Source organism: Dermacentor andersoni, chromosome 5 (genome assembly GCF_023375885.2).
Source record: "Dermacentor andersoni chromosome 5, qqDerAnde1_hic_scaffold, whole genome shotgun sequence".
NCBI classification, from domain to species: Eukaryota; Metazoa; Arthropoda; class Arachnida; order Ixodida; family Ixodidae; genus Dermacentor; species Dermacentor andersoni.
Window position 1 is genome coordinate 165,342,153 of NC_092818.1, and position 19,953 is coordinate 165,362,105.

The 19,953-nt window shown below is 43.5% G+C and overlaps 1 protein-coding gene and 1 long non-coding RNA gene across 2 annotated transcripts in view; one reads left to right on the forward strand and one right to left on the reverse strand.

Moving 5' to 3' along the window:
- The window catches only part of Cbl (E3 ubiquitin-protein ligase CBL), a 57,259-nt gene extending 43,683 nt beyond the window's left edge, over positions 1-13,576 (forward strand). Inside the window, exons 8-12 of the mRNA XM_050179144.3 lie at positions 1,288-1,430; positions 2,588-2,685; positions 3,839-4,174; positions 7,922-8,036; positions 8,979-13,576. Coding sequence (XP_050035101.2) covers positions 1,288-1,430; positions 2,588-2,685; positions 3,839-4,174; positions 7,922-8,036; positions 8,979-9,189 — 903 coding nt within the window. The 3' untranslated portion in view covers positions 9,190-13,576. The remainder of the gene's footprint in view (positions 1-1,287; positions 1,431-2,587; positions 2,686-3,838; positions 4,175-7,921; positions 8,037-8,978) is intronic.
- LOC129385135 (uncharacterized) lies at positions 1,415-19,808 on the reverse strand. The gene is made up of 3 exons (XR_008612718.2): positions 19,626-19,808; positions 8,905-9,012; positions 1,415-1,501 (listed from the first exon to the last, which is right to left on the reverse strand). It is a non-coding gene; the product is annotated as an uncharacterized lncRNA (long non-coding RNA).
- Positions 19,809-19,953: the final 145 nt, after the last annotated feature.

The following is a 19,953-nucleotide window of genomic DNA, read 5'->3' on the forward strand; positions in this document are numbered from 1 at the left end:
GTGAGAAAACACAGTGTAGTCCCAGCCCGTAGTGACCAGGCAGTCAGAGAAGCCAGGACCCCAAATTTTGCAGTCAGTCAACATTCCTTTTTGTTTGTTTCCTGTTTTCTGTATCTTGCTTTCATGAAGACTTTAGTGGATACCTTATGCAAAAAAGAGGTGAGGCGTGCAGGCCGGACACAATAGTAGAGAAGTGGACAACACGAATGCCGACTATCAACTGAAGGGAGCACTGAGGCGAAAAAAGAAAAAAGACATAAAACTCATCTGCGCTAGCTCAGGAATGGTATCACCACGTGTCAGTCGCGTACATGTGCCGGTCTAGATGAGAGATAACTGTTAAGGCTCTTAATCTCTTCCTTATGTAAAGTAATCGAAGGCTGTCTCACTCACGCACTTCCACCATTATAGACATGCCATGCCTCTACCATAAGACGCGTATCTTCATTCTTATGCCTGTACAATATCGCGCATTCATCTAACTCTGGCATGCAGTTACAATCTTGGCAATGTAGGGAAAGATTAGAAGGCGATCCACCGGTTAACGACCTTTTATGTTCCATTAACCTCTGATTGATACACCGTCTCGTTTGCCCTACGTAGAACTGGCCACAGCTAAGGGGAATTTTATAAACCACACCCATACAACAGTCAATAAAACTGTTGTTCTTATTGTGCTTCACTGGACAAATATCTTCTTTTTTTGCCTTTTACCTGCTCCTTTTTCCTCTGTACGGCAGTGCATATCTTACTTAGCTTATTGGGAGCAGTGAAAGCAGCATTAACATCATATCTACTTGCAACTTTTTTAAGCCTGTGCGACACTGAATGAATGTGCGGAATAGCCACTACTATTTTTTTGCTATTACTGCTTTCTGTAATCACGTCCGCCCCCCTCGAAACCGACTTCTTTAGGCGCTCAGCCACAGTGGCCACTGCTACACTAGGATAACCTGCTTCTAATAGGTGCCGGACCTGCGCATTAAAACTGGCGCTCATTTTGTGCATGCAGGATCTGGTGAGAGAAGACTTAAGGCACTTTTTTCGCCTCAGTGCTCCCCTCAGTTGATAGCCGGCGTTCGTGTTGTCCACTTCTCTACTATTGTGTCCTGTCTGCACGCCTCACCTCTTTTTTGCATGATGAATCCTTGCCAACTAGCTCAGCTTTCTGTCATTCTATAGTGGATACGTACATCTTGTGCAATCTGTCTTAATGTGCACGTTCTGTACTTCGTTTACAGAGCAGGCCTACAGCACCCAATTCTTCTTCAATTCTTTCACTTGCAGTCATGTAGCCGTTCTCCTCTGGTGTCACCACATTCATCCCCTATGGTGGCCCGTCGCATTGCGACTACTGCACCACCTCCTGTGCCACCACGCAGAGCATCACCCACCAACACTCCTGGGCAGTCACCCGGCACTTCACCAAGGTAACACCACTTCTGAAACTGGAGCACTGACACTGGAACACTGAGGCTGTAGCCTAGTGATGCTTGTTTGACTGCGAAGAGAGAGAGAGAGAAATAAAATGCATTGAAAAAGAACAAAAAAAGGCAGTTCCTATGTGATATTTGGGGGCCTGCCAAAATTGCCATCTTGCCTCTCACTAGGTAGCATAGTGAGCTGTTGTAACAGGCATTCCGGTAAGCTGGAGCCCTTCTTGGCAGAATCTGTTCATTGATAGTAGCAACCATACTGCAAAGCCCTGCAATCTCGGTATATCATAACGTGGGTAGTCTTAGATATGTCTGTTACATACACACATGTAGGTTGGTTCACCCCTGTCATAAATCCAACCGATTGAGTCCACTGACTCATTAGTGTATTAAAGTGAAGGCATGCATGACTGCCATGCCATTGCGCAGACAGCAGAATGCCACATTCTCACCACGTGGAAGCTTTGTAAGGAGGGAGTCCTGCTGTGCCATTGCTTTAGAACTGCTGAATGAGCTGAGTCTTCTTCAGAATAGGCATGATATTAAACTGATGAATGAATGGGAAATAATAATTCATGTAAATGAGAATGCCTTTTATGCGTGATTATCTGGTAGAAAGACGTGGCATTGCTACATAAACAAGTGCAAGCACACTTTGGTACCAGGACGCAAGATGCCAAGCCTCCTGCTTGGACACACTATCATAGTTTATGCGGACTTTACTTCATTATATTCCTGTAACTAATACCATCTTTCACAGTTTCAACATATCTTGTGGTTCTGCTTTGAGAAAAATGCAGCATTACACAATGATGATAAGGCAGAGGTATTGACTGTATGAAATGTGTGCATGTGTTGCAATTTGCTTGTATTGTAAGCTTTTGACATAAATATTGAAAGTTTGCACCAATCTATGTCTCTTCCTTCCTGTCTCTGTGCTGCACTGCATTTTTCATTAGATATAGTGACCCAATTAAACCAAAAACAAAATTTATTGATCTCCTGGTTTGTTCTGAATAAACTTAGGTAAATGTTAGCTCATGCTTTGTTGTCTTCCTTTATGTTATAGTTCTTTCTTTAGCTTAATTATGTTAAGAAGCTATTCTCCACTTGCACACATTTGCCAATGACATTTCATCTTCTATTCCCAGGCACCAAACCGTGTTTAGGCCCGGGACAGATGAGTATGTCAATGGGGGAGCACCTTCTCGAACCTCCAGTACGCCTCAAAGTTCACCTGAGAATTCCGGTGAGCATAATAACGAGAAGGAAGGGGGTTAACCGAGGGGCCCGATTTTTATTAATCATATCATGAGAAGCCAACAAAGACACCTAGGAAAACATAGGAGAAATTACTTGTACTTACTAATTGAATTAAAGAAATGATAAATTAGTGGCAATGAAAGTGGATTAAAAAACAACTTGCTGCAGGTGGGGAACGATCCCACATCTTCGCATTAGCATCGCATGCATAATGCGAAGACGTAGGATCGTTCTCCACCTACGGCAAGTTGCTTTTTCATCCACTTTCATTGTCATTAATTTATCATTTCTTTAATTCAATTAGTAAGTATAAGTAATTTTCCCTATGTTTTCCTTGGAGTCTTTGTTTGGTGAGCATAATAGCCATATAATTACTACAGCGCAAACAATGAAGGCAAAGGGGAGGCACCAAATGACAGGACCATGTGCTTTTGTTTCATGTCTCCCCTTCATCTTCGTTGTTTGCACAGTAGTAATTATGAATCAATACCAACTAGCCCAATTCACCATTCTTGTAGTAATAACCACAGAGTTCCTTTTCTGAAAAGGCCCCCCATGCTAAAGATTTATTGTTTTCTTTTGCATTGAAAATTGTGACTGCAGTGACTTTCGTACTACTTGGGACAAGGAGTGGTCCACAGCATTTTGTTAACGAAAATTTATTAACTAGTCTTATTCTCGATCCTAAAAATTAATTTTTCACATTTCTTGCTTTGATCCAAGATGCAGCTAGATTTTTTTTTTAAAACTACATTTGAAAACTTTCTGCTGCCTGATCAGGGCTGTTGCTCTACCAACTGAGCTTACCAGGAGGCTAGCAGTTGGCAGTGCCATGGCAAATAATCAACTACTCAGAGCACTAGAGCACTGATTGAAACTAAATGATTTCGGTGGATTTCTGTGTAATGTTGTCCCAGGTTCAGTCTCTTGACCAGAAGTTTTTAATAATCTGTGAAACTTTTTCTCCTGATGAAACTGTATGAGCTTTTTAGAAAAAGGAACTCGTATTGTTTCCTTTCACAAAACTTCCTTGACTGTGCGGCTTTACAAACTCACTTTGTTAAGTGAAATGTGCCGTGCCACTGTAGGCTCTTACAAACAGAAGAAGCTCACCCCACAACTTCCTGCATTGCTTCCAGGCACCAGTGTTACATACTCTGAAGTCCAGCATGACACAGGCCTCTTTGCCAGAAGCTCATGCTCCGGTTCAAGCTCCAACCCTGGCTCGGCTTCCAGCTCAAGCTCGGGCTGCTGCCTGGGTCCCCGTCCCTCCTCCTCGTTTCCCCCTACCATTGTCACTTTAGCTCCATCACCGCCCAACACCAATGGGACGTGGCCTGGTGGCGGCAACAGCTTGCCCCTGCAGCGTGCACCCTCTCCGCTGCCAGCGCCAAGTGTCCACTATGCTGAACTGGCCGAGCTGTTTGAGGAGCCCAGCTACGCCAACACAGAACTCAGCGCTGCTGCTGGGCATGGTCAGTGAACAGTGACAAAACATTCAACTTTGAAAGGCCCCTACAGCAGTTTTTAAAGCGAAGCTTATAAGGGGAGTTTCACAGACATTTTCGTATAGTGAAGACCGGCTGGCATGCTTGGTGCCAGCAAGTAACGCAATGTGCGTCTGCGTCTGGAATTTTTGCTTTGAAACATAATTATCGATTATCATAAAATAAAATTTACCGCCTATTTAGTACCTCACTCAAACAGACAACTTTCTTGCGTGTCTTTTTTCTTTTTTTGAGCCAGTCATTTGTAATTTTTGTTTCTCAAATCGCATTTTACCGGCCCCACATTTGAATTCAGCTAAGCGTTTGTATGACTCTGGCAGTGGAAGCTGATGCATTGGTCAGTATCAAATGTACAACAAAGAGCAGTGAATGACGCAGCCTGCATGGGAGCTGTGAATCAGCCATATGACCATAGGGTCGGTGATGAATGATCACTAATAGCCACCAGCAAACAGACCACTAGTACTTCCAATGGGTGCGAGAACTTGCTTACACAGCTTCGCTGTCGTTGATGTGTCAGTTGCTCAGATTGGCATACATCTGCGAAGAATTGTTTTAACCCTTTCCATATAATCTAAGAGTGCCGGTTTCTTAATCCTTTCTATCTACCATGGCAGCTGAGTGGCTATGGCATTCTGCTGCTGGTCACGTGTTCATGGGTTCAATTCCTGCCACATTTCAATGGGACCAAGTTCAAAAATGCTGGTGCACTTCGATTTACGTTAAAGAACCCTAATGGTCAAAATTAATCTCGAGACCTCTACTACCGTATCTCTAACAGCTCCAGTGCTGCTATGGGATGTTAATTAAGCCCCACGAATCAATCATTCATTGTCTATGCTCTCCTCTTTCTTAAACCCAAATACAGCACACAGATGAGTCAAGCTCATCCTAGCATTTCCTTTTCATTTTACATCTCTCTGTGCCCAAGACATTTTGCAACATTACTAAGAGATGTTGCAGAACCTTTTTACCTTTAGTAGTGCCATTTAAAGGAAAATTATAGATTAGAAATTATTTTGTTGCCATTGTTAGAAAAAATTTTCTGTGCTCAGCCATGCTAACCATGTATAAGCACACTTCATGTGCAATTAACAAGAGAACCTTGATTACAACAACAACAAAACAAAAAAGATTTCTTGATGCCTTTGAAGATATATTATAATATGCATGTATGTTTTGTGAAATTCATACGATGCATAGCCACGCTGTCACTGCACTCTCACAGTTAACATTATCGGTATACTGAGGCAGGAATTAAGACAACGGTGATACCATATATAAATTCTTATCAACCATTATCACACGGGTTAACTGTATTAATTTGGTCAGGGAAAGATCAACAGACTCTTCTCGCCTCTAATTTGGCTACTACATTTGAACAGTTTGACAACCTAAGCACCAGGGCCACTTCATATGTCTCTGCTGCCGTAAAATTTGTATGTTTTCATATACAGGGTGTTGCAGCGAACACTTTCAAAAATCTTTAAAAATTGCCTGTGGCAGATATCACAATTTTAGTTCATGAGCTGGCCTACTCGAAGCGGCGGACAATACTTGCGCAAAAAATTGAGATGCAAAATTCACTAATTAATAAAAATTTACTAATTAAGTTTTCTAACTAATTACATTATGGCCCATATTGCAATTTACTAATTCTAGCTGTGGAGTTCGCAAGGCGGATCCACTTAGAACGAATTTTCAACATGGCACCAGTTTCGAGATATAAATTCCCAAACTTTGCTGAGAAATGCATTGGAAGAGGAGGAATAAACTTTATTGGTGGACAGCAGGATCGAGACAAATGCATTGGCATTCAAGTTAATTTGTTAACAAAACGTCGTTTCATGCGCTGAAGCACACAAGTAACTGGAATGCCAATGCATTTCTCCGCAAAGTTCAGGAATTTATTTCTCGAAACTGGTGTCATCCTGAGAATTCGTTCCAAGTGTGTCCGCTTTGCGAAGTCCACTACTGGAATTTGTAAATTGCAATATGGGTCAGAAGATAATTAGCTAAAAGTTAATTAGTGAATTCTTGTTAATTAGTCAATGTTGCATTTCATTTTTTTTTTTTTTTGCAAGTAGTGTTCACCGCTTCGAGTAGACCAGCTCATAAACTAGAATTGAGCTATCTGCCACAGGCAACCTTTACAATTTTTGAAAGTGTTCACTGTAACACCCTGTATATGTATGTATGTAGTATATGTATATATGTATTTTATATATTCAGTGTTTTACATAGGCAAGGAAGGACATATTGAGCACAGTGTACAGACTGTATTTGCACAAATATAACTCGGAATTTTTAGCATGAGAAAGAGCAATTGTGCCCTAAATATAATGTGAGATGTACCGATTCCTCCGTGGTTCAGCATACTGCAATCTCAAGCACGAGGCCTTTGTGTGTTGCAGGCGGGCTGACTATTTTATATACTGAAGAAAACACAAAAGTGCATGCACATGATGAAGTGCACATCTAAGAGGAAGTCATAGTGCAGATGAAACATAAATTGGTGAATGACACGGATAGGTCCAACTGCGCTGTTCATAATTGCGATGTTGGCCCACAGGGTAACATCTCCGCTCGTGCAACTGTCCCAGAGTGCACGCGGCTGACCTCTGTTTAGAACAACTTATTGTGTCGCGTGCAGATATGCACGCAGTAGCTGTGCATATGTGTGCATTAGTCCACATATATTGGTGCATATGGTGCGTGATCCACCTATAAAGCTGCACTAGAATGTTTACGCCCACAGCTACCTTCCCATTTTGCACATCTATAGTTACCATTATAATTTGAACATTAATATATATTTAGCCTTTTTTCATCATCAAAAGCTCTTTGTAGCATTATACTGGCTTTCACGCAAGTGCCGCACCCCTTGTTGTGCCCGTACAACCAGTCCGGATTCCGAATCTACAAGATGCAGGATTTATCCTGAGAACGCCCTTTGGACAAACGCGGGGCTGCGCCGAAAGGCACAGCGCCCTAACGCTCCCTTGACAAAGTCAAGATGCTGCGCCACCAGGCAGCGGCATCCTGTGGAGGAGCAACGGCAAGCGATATGTCCAAATGTGCAACAAAGTGCTAGACAGCCCGGCGCCGTATTTCCTTTCCCCTGGAGGTCACCGCGCGCGGCAAAATTGAAGCGGGTGGCCAGCGCGGTCGCTGGTTGGACCTCTCGGACAACCATCGAGTGCTGGCTTTGTACTGGGCCGTTTGAGTGACAATCGTTTCTCGGGGCTTTATAAGCCCCGACGCCGCCGCCTGGAGAATCGGATCCACTGAACCACCGTGAGCCGAGTGCCACTCTCGAGTGGAGTGAGATGTGTTACGCATTGGAGTCTCGCCGGACGTCGCCATGCGGAAACAGTCGCATTTGCTGTTAGCTCTCGGCCCCGTGCCGATCCGATCTTGTCGTGTATAATGACCTGTATATAGTGTATAAAGTCCCTTTTGTTCTCACCGACGCCTGACTCGGAGTCTTCGCTACCAACGCTCTGTCACGAAACGGGTGACGAGCGCTACGGGACCACCTCAAAGTCGCAACACCCTGTTGTTGGCTTTGCTCATTAATTTAATTTTATATGTGCTTTTATACATTAATTTTCCTTGATCTTCCTGCAATTATTGGAGTTTAAGTGTTAAAAATTATGTGTGGCACAGTGCTCTCATTTGCTTTGTGCAACCATTTCTTTTTCTTGTTCACAGCTGCAATTCCCATCCCTCGCCAAACAGAGTCATCCTCGTTGGACTCCCTGCTGTGTTCACCCCTCCCCGGATCAGCCAATGGATCTGTGGGGACTAGTCAGAAAATTGAGAAGAGGTACGGCCTTATTGGTTGTGAAGGTTTTTTTAGTGACATCACATTGCTCAGTCTCACGTGTAGTTTGATGTTGGTTAAGTGCAAAAAGCATTCTCTTAGTAGCAGCCTTGAAGCTAAATTTGTTTCAATTATTCTGACTATGCAACTTACACTAGTGTTCCTGCACTCAGGGATTGAATGGGCAAGATATGCCATCTAATTGGCTAGGTTGTTGTTTGGGCGACTTGGTGCTGTCTTATCCTTTCTGTTTTGTGTTGACATACATAAAAAAATTAATTGCCATGATGCTGAAATATGATCTGTTAATGGGAGCTGCGTGGTCATTGCAACTGCAAGACGAGGAGTGCACCTAAGGACATATCACGGTTAACAGGGTATGCTAGGTGTGCTTCTTCGAACTTGTTTGATTCAAAGACGATGGCCCAATAGCTATTCTGCTGACATGGTCACGTTTTGATGGTGGCAAAATGCAAAAACACTCAGGTACTATATTTAGGCGCTCGGGTGGTTAAAATTAGTACAGAGCACTTCACTACGGCTTCCCTCATAACCTGCAGTACAGTTTTGAGATGTCAGATCCCAAAATTGAATTTTTTGTACATTTGCAGTAGTGATAAGGACTACTTCCTCCAATTTGTAGTAAATGAAACAATGTGTTTAGCTTTTACTATATCCATGATATGGCATAAAAATGTGAATGAAAGTTCATTCACAAAACGCCTCCAAGAGATCTAGGAAATAAAATTTCCCAATGAAAAATGTATTCCCTAATTATGAGGATATAGTTATTAATATACTAGGCAACCTGAGACATAACTCTATTGTCCCCTGTTTTCTATTTTAAAAGTGCAACCTACATTTGACTCACTTGAATTTTTCACTATGCTGTCATATCATCATACTGAGAAATATTTTTGTGCTGCTGTTGGCCCCTTCCTGCAGGCTACGAATGTTGAGACCGCTTGGCACGAGCGCCCTGGAAAACAAGGAAAACGACCGAGTGAGCTACGAGAATCTTCATATGGACTACATATCGGAGCTCACATCAGAAGGCTACGCACAGGACGCTGTAATTCGTGCTCTGGGGATCGCACGGAATGACTTGCAAATGGCCAGAGATATTTTGCACGAATTTGCCGGCAAGAACAAGTGAGGAGTTGTGGGTCAGTTTTTTTTCTCTAGCAACAAACCTCAAGGACATAGGACATACAGACCTCTGCATGCAAGATGGCACATCTGATCCAAGAGTGCAACGACTGATGTGCCATGACTTTATGGACTGGTGAACAATGAAGTGCTGAGCTTCAACATACTAACAGTGCTGTTGACTGAAGAAGAGTGAGCCAAAGGTGCGTTATCTGGTTGGAAGAGGATGTGCGAGCACTGCTCGAAAGAAGTTCTTGGTTTTTTTTCCCCTCTTCTTTTACTATCCCAAGATATGCTTCTATTTTTTCAGAACTTGAAGCCAGCCATCCCATTGTGTGCAGGTATTAGTGCACACAACCATTTGTGTTGTTTGTTGAAGGGCTTTGTGACTCTTTGGCAGCATGAATCTAGGAAGCTGTAAACAGGTTGCTTAGAGACTTTTCCTAGCTTTCTTTCTATTCTGTCCTTCTGGTGTCTTTGTTGGAAAAAGGCAAGGTGCAGTTATGCAAGTTCAGTACTCCATCTACAAGTCGTTTTCTCCTTTATGTAGTATTAATTCTCCTTCAACATGGGCACCACTTTGTGGTTCTTAGAGTGAACAACTTTATTTTTAAAAAGTTCATGGTTCAATGCTCTGAGCGTGACGTTTGCATGCTAGTCACTTTTAAGACAATGCAAAGTACAGAAGCAGAGCTTTACTTTTTTCTTTGCATCTTTTTGTGATCAAGTTTTATATATAGCTTTGAAGGTCACAAGGCTCACCCTGATTTTATGTGTGTGCTTGTACAGCATTTATACATAAGTGTTATCATATCACATTCATATTGAATGTTTTTAATTCAAGCGTTAGCAACGTGTCACTACTAGACGCTTTACTAGAGGCAGGGTTGGCCAACTGTCTGTGGCTGGAACAGATGCACCCCACTCATAGCGGGGGCTCCCTGCATCGTACTTCAGTATGTTTCTATGAATACTGTGATTTGAGCCGCGGCTATAACTTATTCCAAGGATGCACGTGATGCAATTACATAATGGGGTCACTGTGCTGCGGGTCCCTTTGTTTTTGCCTGTCATCATTTTTTTTTTATTCCTTGTCATTCTGCTGTAGCATTGATTATTTTATATCATTTTGCTTTACATTGGATATGTACATTTTCTGCGCGACATAGCCACTCGAGTTCAAACTGCACATTGTACTTGTCGGCACCGTATGAAATCTTGTATAATGGGGGATTGATCAACAGTTTCAACTTATACATGCTTGCAAGACAATTTCTTGTCTGTACGATCAGTTTGGCTTTAAAAACTTTGGTATTTGCAGCATGGTTTGCACAATATTATAAATGCAAGCCAGCTTTGAATGACTGCAATTCTGATAAGTTGATGCAGATTGTGATGTACAATTGTCTAGTGTAAAAGCGCATCCACTACCAAAAATATCTAGGTCGTAGCTATGGTTAGGTAGAGAAGATCTGGATAACCACCATGCAAGTTGGCACAAGTGAGGAAAGATGCCCTGCACGTTGTGTCTATTAGTATGCACGGCTATTTGAATAATGTGCTCTCTCTTTTATTTGGAAAGGAAGAAAATGTGTAGGAATGCCTGTGTTTGTGCACGAGCTGGTAATAATAGATGAAGTTTTAGTAAATAGAATTGCGTAGATACTAAAGCCTTTATGTCAAGCGTGAAAGGCCTTGCTGTATCTGTTACATGAGGTTGGGGTCTTTCATGGAGCTTGTGTCTAATATATAACCACTTAACATGTTGTACAGAAAACACATGACAGTTTGCTTGACTGACAACTGCAGTCATCAAAAGAAAAAAAAAAAGAGGTATAAGTACAACTTCATGCCCATAAGATCATTCGTTGATATCATGCACATCACGTCATTCTTATATGCTTCTCCGGTGTGTTGTTCAAGGTTTGTCCTTACCCTTATTCAGCATGAACTTTCAGCTCTCGGTCTCGTAACACATTGTATGTGTGCGTGTGTGCATGTGTAATATTGTGCGTACAGCCTACGAAACCCTGGAAAGTACGACATTTGTGTTATGTGTTACTCACACAGCAGGCTCTTAGAAACAAAATGTGAAGAAGGCTGTCTAACTTGGGTACCAAAACTTCAACAAGGATATATATTTCCTGAACCGTGTGGAGCCTTCTTCAAAGGGCAGCTTCTACAGCATAGATAATGCATTATGTGTCTAAACCATGACTATGGTCTCAAGAAAACTCAGTGAAAGGAAAACTTTGCTATCAGGAATTTTCCTATATGTAGGGTTCTGCATTTTTCACTTCCGTCTTTTACAAATTTAGTGTATTTTTCTTCTATTATTGCCTGGAAGAGCATTTTGTTGTTTTTTGTCTGTGCTGACATGATTTACTTTATAAACTTTTACTTTTCCTTCTTTTTATTCTGTTGCATCTGATCATTCACATGAAAATTAAATTTTTTTCTTTGATATGTGAAACGAAAAATGCCATCAGAATTTGTCTTATGGCATGTTACTTTTTACCAGGGACAATTTTACACCCCTGTGTTACTTTTATCAGAAGTGGTAATACTGCTTTTGTATCTAACACAATGGTTGTGGCAAAAATACACTTATCGTAGACCATGTGTGACTGCCACTCATATTTATATTCTGCAAATAAGTTAAAGAGGTGTTACTCTAAATGGTATCAATGAGCATTGTGCCATCAGTGATTAATTAACTGTGGTGAGGGGATCCCCATTTCTAGGATTGATCACACACAACACACCTAAGCCATTAAGTTAGTACTGACAAGTCTTTGTTGGCATTGGTCACAAGCAACTTTGAATTTTCTTTTCTTTTTCATAATCACAGCTTATTTACGAGAATAATCACTTCATTAACCCTTTAAGTGCCATGGACAAATCTTACTCTGTTACAACTGCGTTGGCAAAAAGTGCCAAGGAGACATGTTTGGCCACTCTTTCTAAGTTCCGGTTATGGACCGGTCTCATGCAATACATTTTGATGCTCTGGCAAATTACCTCTTTGGCCACTAAGGCACCTATGGACTCTGTTTGTCCAGCAGGGACTTATAGAATCGCAATTGCCAGTTGCGTGTTGCTGCCCCCTCAAGTGTGCATGTTCTTGAGAAGCAAGGCTTACTCATCTGATGGCACGGAACTTTGTGGACTTTATCCCATCTACAGCAGGCAAAGAACGTCCAACAAGGCAGTGCATTGTCTGCTGCAAAGGTCGAAGCAGCACTGGCAATAAAGTCCGCAAAGTAACATGCTTCTGGCGTAAGGAGTGTTGTGTGAGACTTTGCCTTGTACCCTGTTTTGAGGTCCATCATACGAAAGCAACGTTCTAATCATCCACAGCCACTCTTTGAGAACTTTGTCTTTTCACATTTGCAAGTCTTTCTCAACAAATATTTGCTCCAAAATGTACCTGTAGCATCGAGCGGTTGCAACAGAACTGAGCCCCTGTCAATTACACTGACATTTCTAGTCAATATACATGTTCTCGTTGTTTTGTATTATTTTTTTACATTTTGAATCTGCAAGAAACTTGCCATCCCAATGAGCAATTAAAAAAAATGTCATTTTCTAAATGCCTTTTTGGATTTTTTGTTGGCACTGAAAGGGTTAAAACGTTAAAATATGCAATCTGGAGTAGCAGTTGAAAATTTATTGAAGTGCTTCCTTGATTAACAAATGTAAATTTTATTCTAAATGTACACCACTTTCACTTGCAATGAGCTTTGCCACACATTTTTTAAAAATTTCCTGTACCATTAATGCTACCCACTATACGCTTATACACAAACAAATGTTAATTATCAGAAATCACTATGGCACACTTTTTTTTTCATCATTACTCATTCATCATAATTGAAGATGCTGAACCCTACATTTATGGTAACATTGTTGAAGAGAGAATTCATCAAATTATTTAGCACCTCGATCAGCTCTTCCATTAATTATTCTAAAATAGGAGTGGCTCTCTCAGCCTGCACTATGTGCTATGTAGGTAGTGAAGCAAGGCTGGTTTATGGGTTTCCCATCACCTATTTGGGTTTGCGTGTGCTGAGGTGCCTATGACCATGGGACACAAAGTTCTCGCAGTGAAGCAGACTGTATGGTGCACTTCAGTGGTTGAGAGGACGTGTTATTGAATGAAGTTTGGTGGAGTGTAAATGTCTGTGGCAGGTGTTGTGGCAAAAGCATGGAAAATGATTCATAATTTCTCTACTGCAAAGGCAAAACCAAAGTGTGTTTTAGGTTTGCTTCTTCTTGTTAATGCTCCAAAACTGGTCTCCAGCATGACCAAGCGTTATGTCAAAATTACTATAGTGCTGGAAAACTCAACATGCACTCATGAGAATTGAAATAAAATTGTGTGCCAACTCTTTTCCACCTTGTGTTCATTTCAGCAATGCATAAAGCATAGAGGCATCCACATGCATACTGGGACAGTTCATCTTTCATTTAGGACATTTTTTGGCATTAAGTAATGTTCTGGTTTAAGCACAATATTTTGGGGTGAATCGAAACTGTTTGCAAACATAATTTAAGGTTTTCTGAGCAAAGCACCAATTTGTAGTAACTGTTTATTTCACTCCTTCCACTATTCTGTTTTTCCTGTGTGTAGTCACCTATATTAACCAGAACATCGGATTATCAAACGAACAAACAAAGCACAGCAAAACAAAAAAGCACAGCAATGAAAGCAGAGCAAACAAACAAAACAAAGACGAAATTCTTGCGTTTATGTGCACAAGAATGAATGGAAGTATACTTATCAAAGCAATGAGCTAAATTGATTGCTGTGTTACTGCCATGGCTTCCCAACACTCGGCAAGTGCTTTGGGCAGCCTCGCACTCACCGGTGTGGTTAAATATTTTTGTATCATTGTGTTAGGCACACCATAACAATTGTGCATAGTAACACTGTCGTGATCCGAAAATGCTAGAGGATTATCTATATTTTTAGGTTGCAGCTGAATTGAAAAGGGGTTCAGATGGAAACAAGCTCTGAAACCATGGGGGAAGGAAAAGTATAGGAGGGAGCATTACATCATACAGCCAGCCTTGGCAAGCGAACGCTCCGTGAAGCCACAGTAGTCGCCTAACATGTGACCTCTTGCGTCAAGATCACGGAGCAAGAATCGAGATTGGTGAGACGTTTGGTTCCCAGTAGCTATGCCAGTAGTTTTTATTGTGTGCACACTTGTTCAGCTGCGCTGCCGTGGCTCTGCCTGCAGAGCGGGAACACTAAAACCAATCTCGCACTTTGACATGTGATCACGTGTTGGGCCACCAGTTTTGGCTTCAATCGTGCTGCGATATGCTCCCTCCTATCTTTTTCCTTCCTCCTTGTATGAAACAGCAAAGAGTGATTTACAATGTTGTGTGCTATGTGATCATTGCAAGCGGATAGGCTGTACAAAACATGACGCAAAGGTATGACCTGTAGTACAAAAAAGCGTGGCCTTCGAGGTTGGCTTTTGTTTTGTTACTCCGAAATGTTCGTCGCTGGGGTTGCGATTTGGGCACCATCTATAAATGATGTGCTTTGTCAACGAAGTCCTAATATAATTACTAAAATACTAATCTTTATGCTGAAAACTGTCCACATTGCAACCCACAACAACAGCTCCAGTTGACAAGAGTGAGTGAGTGAGTGAGTAAAGACTTTATTGGAAAACAAGGTATTGATGCGTGACCTTGTGGTTAGGCAGCCATGGGCCCTTGGGCCCGAGTGGCTTCTTCAGCTCTGTTGATGGCCTTGGCCTGCAGGTCAGGGTCAGAGCTGAGCAACACGGCCTCCCACTGCTCAGTATTACTTCATGATTTGTGTGATTTTCCGCTGGGCACAACCACATAATGTAAAACAGATCTGCTTTTTTCTTACAATGGTTACATGTATTAGAGTATTAGTCCGGATAGTAGTAGTGATAGGCTACGGGGTTGGGGTAGGTGTTCGTCTGAAGTCACCTCCAAGCTACTTCTTGTCGCTTGGCAAGTGATTTGTGTGTTGGCGGGTACACTGCCCTGGCTAACCTGTAGTGCTGAGTTATATCCTGGTAACTGACCATGTGATCTCTCTCTGGTCTTAGCATGAGCCATCCAGGTGCTTGGTTGGCAAGTCCTTGAGCGACAGTCTGGGCAGCATCGTTGCCGGGTAGGGAGGAGTGTGTTGGTGCCCAAATGATTTGGATTGGTTGTGGGTGTTGGTCGGTCTCTAGTATGTGTTTTACAGGAGCCAAGACTCGACCTTTAGCAAAATTGCGTACTGCTGCTCTGGAATCGCTAATAATGTAATGACAATGTGTGGAGGCTATTGCCAGAGCGATAGCCATCTCTTCCATTGTTTCAGTGCTTCTGGTTCCGATTGAACCACCAGCGCGCATTTGACCTGAGCAATCCACCACTGCGAGGGATATACAGTCGTGTTCTATGTATTCTGCTGCGTCGCAGATGGTGCCTCTGATCGTGAGGAATGTCTATTTTAGTACTTTGCATCGACTTGTAGTTGATGCCGAGGTTCTGGAGGATGTTTCGCCCAGCAGCACTCTGAGCTAGTCTTTTGTATTGAGGAACTTGTGGAAGCACACCTTATATCCAGTTGACAAAAACTAATCTCGACAGCCATTTCTGCGGCGATTGTCGGCGTTCCCAACGTAACTGAGCAAAAGAGCGCAGCGAAAGATGAGAGCAAATGTGGCTTGCAGCGGGTGTTGAAAAAAGCGGCGAGAGTTAAGAGGCATGAGGAGGAAAGCAGAGAGGATGGCGCAGCGGAACCATGATCGAGGGGGAAAGCAGAGAAGGGTATGCCGAAAGTGTGAGAAAAGCGTAGTGCGGCGACAGTGGCGACGAGATGGTGCCAGAGTATTGCGCGTTGTCTGGGACATTTGTCGGTGGCTTCCGTGAATAGCGCCCAAGCATCACCTAAAGCCCCTTCATATGGTTACTGCTGGAGATGGAGGGGCTTTAGCGTCACCCACACGCTGGCTCTCGCGATCTCCAGATTAGTGAGGCAGTGGCGTCACACTTCGCTCCGCTTGCAACGTGCCGCACGAGACCGATTGTCCATGCCAGCCAGTATATCGCGAAATGAAAACACGTATGGCGCTGCACTCAAATTTCGCATTGGGGAGTATCGTAACCGTCGGTGAAATTTTTGTTACTTGGTGTAGAAAAGTGTAACTCTGCCCACATACACAATGCCATTTTTTGTAGCCCTAATGTAGCATGAAAACTACACTCTCTACACTGCGGTTTAGATAAGTGTAGGCAGCAGACGACAAATAACAAACGCTTCGTGAAGTCCATACATTTGCTCAGTGGTGGCCCAACATGTGACCCCTTGCATGGACATCACGGAGCAAGAATGGAGATTTGCTGAGATGTTGTTCCCAGTAGCTATGCCAGTAGTTTTTATTCAGTGTGCGCTTGCTCAGCTGTCCTGCCGTGGCTCTGCCTGCAGAGTGGGAACCAACCGTACACTTCGAGACGCGATCACATGTTGGGCCGACATATTTGTCTTCAATCGCGTTGCGTGATGTTCCCTCCTATGCACATATGTGGCGCCATTTTATCTGTGATTATCGGCACTAATATAGTGACGATAATGAATATTCGCAGCAAGGACGATAGCAAAGTGCTGTCATGACCATGTGTCATAGAGGAAGGTGAGCAAAGCTTCCATGAAGATAAAGTTATCTTACTCCAGAATAGTGCGGGCTGTTTCAGTGCACTGCGTATTCGCGATGCATTTCACTGCAGTTTGTCTATATTTGTTGATGAAAGGAAACTTGTATATTGGCATTTAGTTTTAGGCAAGGGCATATACACATCCACTAAGTGCAAAGTTCGGAGTCAGGTGCTTTTTGTTTGCTAATGCTGCTAATGCAGAACACGACATGCTGTCTGCTCTGATTGGCTACAGCCCAGCAAGCCAAGTGTAGCACATAATGTCATAGCCTCTGCCGGCACTACACTCGTTTACAGGGTCCTGAGTATTTCACTGCGCGTGTTCAAAAAAACATTTTGCACTCACCGCTGCACTGTTCTTGCGTAAATTTTGCAGAACGATCACATTTTGGTGTCGGCTTCGTTTAGTATAACATTTGGCACGGTTAATTGCCTGGTTTTCAAGAAAAAAAAAAAAAACAGTTCCGCCCGCCAGGCAAAGCACCGATTACGATAGCAAATTAGTAGATAGCTGTATGAAATAAGGATAGTAGTTTTATCGGCCGTATAAGCTGGTAAGCATTCGCTTACTAACTTATTTAACAATGACATAATGTGTAAGCTTGACTCAATGAGGACGTAGAAAGAAACAGACACACAGAGACAGCTCTGTCTTTGCGTGCCTGCTTCCTTCTACGTCCTTGTTCAGTCACGCTTGCCCATTCTATCATGGATTCAAACCAACAAGCCTGTCAAAGTGTTTTAACTAACTTAACCAGCACGGTGTCACGCGCACACCGGTAAACAGGAACACATTTTGCTCAATGACAGTGGAAACTGTCTGTGAAGACGCTGAAGTTAGGAACTGCGGCAGAAGCCGCGAGCCAATTGACCTCCGTGCATCTGTCACTTCAACGCGAACAAAACGTCGAAACATGCATACGAAGCTACCGTCGCACCTGTGCCGCGGTTCTGATTAAGTGGTGAGGCTTTACCGCCTTGGGTGTCAACTTGACAACATCTGAAACTACTATAGTAGGTAGTGGCTGCCTTTGGAGGCGTGCAGCATGGTAGGCTACTGCTTGGTGCCACAGTGCCGGACGTACGCAACGGAGCCCCGTGTCAGCCTTATTCACACATAGCCGCAGGGCAAGGAGCTACGTGAAGCTTGGCTGGAGAAACTTAGAACTGGCAGACAGCCATTGGCTACAACTCGGGTATGCAGCAAGCACACACGCGAGGAAGATTTCTGCTATGGCGCCGGGACTGCGTGATGTTCGGTGAGTAGTAGAAAATGCGCACTGAGACGGTCGCCCGCGCCCGCTGCCTGGTTAATGTCAGGGCGGTTTGGTCTATGAAATTGTTGATGCTAGATACTGGCAAGTTCACTGGAATGGAAAGGGAGCGGTAAGACACACATTAAAGAAAGGCACGGTATATGGTCGTGTTTGCGTTAAGAATTAATGCACTGGATTACAAAAAAGCAGAGGGAAATTGCACGCTGAGAAGACCGATAAACATAAAGTGCGACGCAGCTTGAAAAATAATATTGAAATGTCCAAGAATTTAGAAGACAAAAAAAGAGTGAATCGTCACGAAGGCACACCACAGTCGCCGTACTTGGGCGTCGAAGTCTCTATAACGGAATTATTTTTGAACAGTTCTGATAGCGTCCATGCAACAATGGTTGCTAGTGTACTGTCAAATGCTCATATGCTGCGGCCTAAAGCTCACGGCACGGTGAGAGAACGCGCTTACAGCGAAAGCAAAACATTGTGCGCAGACGTGCATGCAGACACGCACTCGGTCGCTGTGAACCCATGCGATCGCTGCATTGAGGCTTCATTCTGTTATGCCCCATTTGGTTATACAGACGGCCTACTATAAAAACATATTTCACATAGTTTACTGTCAGCGTTTGCCTACCTTTCACGCAAGAAGCCGGTTCGAGAGATTCCGTCGCGGCGACCACGCGTAGTGGCGTTCGCTGTACGTATTCGGTAAAGAGATAGCATCTGTAAACGATTCTGTGCTTTAAGTTTGCCCAAGATTATTATATCAACAGTCAAAAACGTCCCATGTTTTGAGAGCACCTACATAAATGTACAGGAGGGCTGCAGCATGGTGTTTTTATTGAGCGCCGTAAGCGAAACCTATGAGGAGCGCGCGGCGTGATCCCTCATACTACGCAAGGGAGGCGCTTCCAACAGATGGCGACTCCGTAACTCCTCACCCCCAATATCCTGCTTCGCTGCTGGTGGAAAATTTTGGCAGTGGCGTAATTGTGAACACCATTACGCCGCTGTTGAAAATTTACGCCATCAGCTAAGCATAATATAGTAATTGGCTTTGTGTTTGTGTGGGTGAGATTTGCACCACCAGCTGGCGCCACCAATCTGGCCGCTCACGTTTACGCCCCCGCTCAACTGGCAAATCGCCCGCGCTTACCGGAATATTACTCTGACCATGGAGGAAGGAAACTGTGACTCTGACGGAGCGGCGGGCGAGGAGGACCTCGAGACACCGTGGTAGCAGTGGTAGTCGCCGGAGAAAAACGCCCCTTCTCCCTCGCCCGGCCCTCCTTGCCTGGCGTGCCACAGGAGAGAGGGCACGCATCCGGGCCATGTTCCACGCTCGCGAACGCAACACATTCGCCCGCTCACCTTCACACGCTTTCACCCATATAGAACCTCACGGCGACGGCGATGGTAGAAATGCGCCTGGAGTGTCCATATAATTGCTATTGCAATAAAAGTGCAAATTTACCTGCGCTTATGGGGATGCGAGCTGCTGCTGTGACGGCGCAAACATAAACTTGTATCGCCGCCTGCCGTCAGCTGCAGAAAGCAGCGTTTCAGGGAGGGCCTGCCGCGTGTTGCCCATAGTTTCCTACAAATATTTTGTAGGAAACCCTATGGTTTTGCCCGCTCCTGGAACAGGCGATTGCCCCTCCCCTTTCCCTCAAAACACTACTTTCTGCAGTTGACGGCAGGTGGCGACACAAGTTTATGCTTGCCCCTTCGTAGCAGCAGTTCCCATCCTTATAAGCGCAGGCGAATTTGCACTTTTTTGTTGAAAACCAGGCAATTAACTG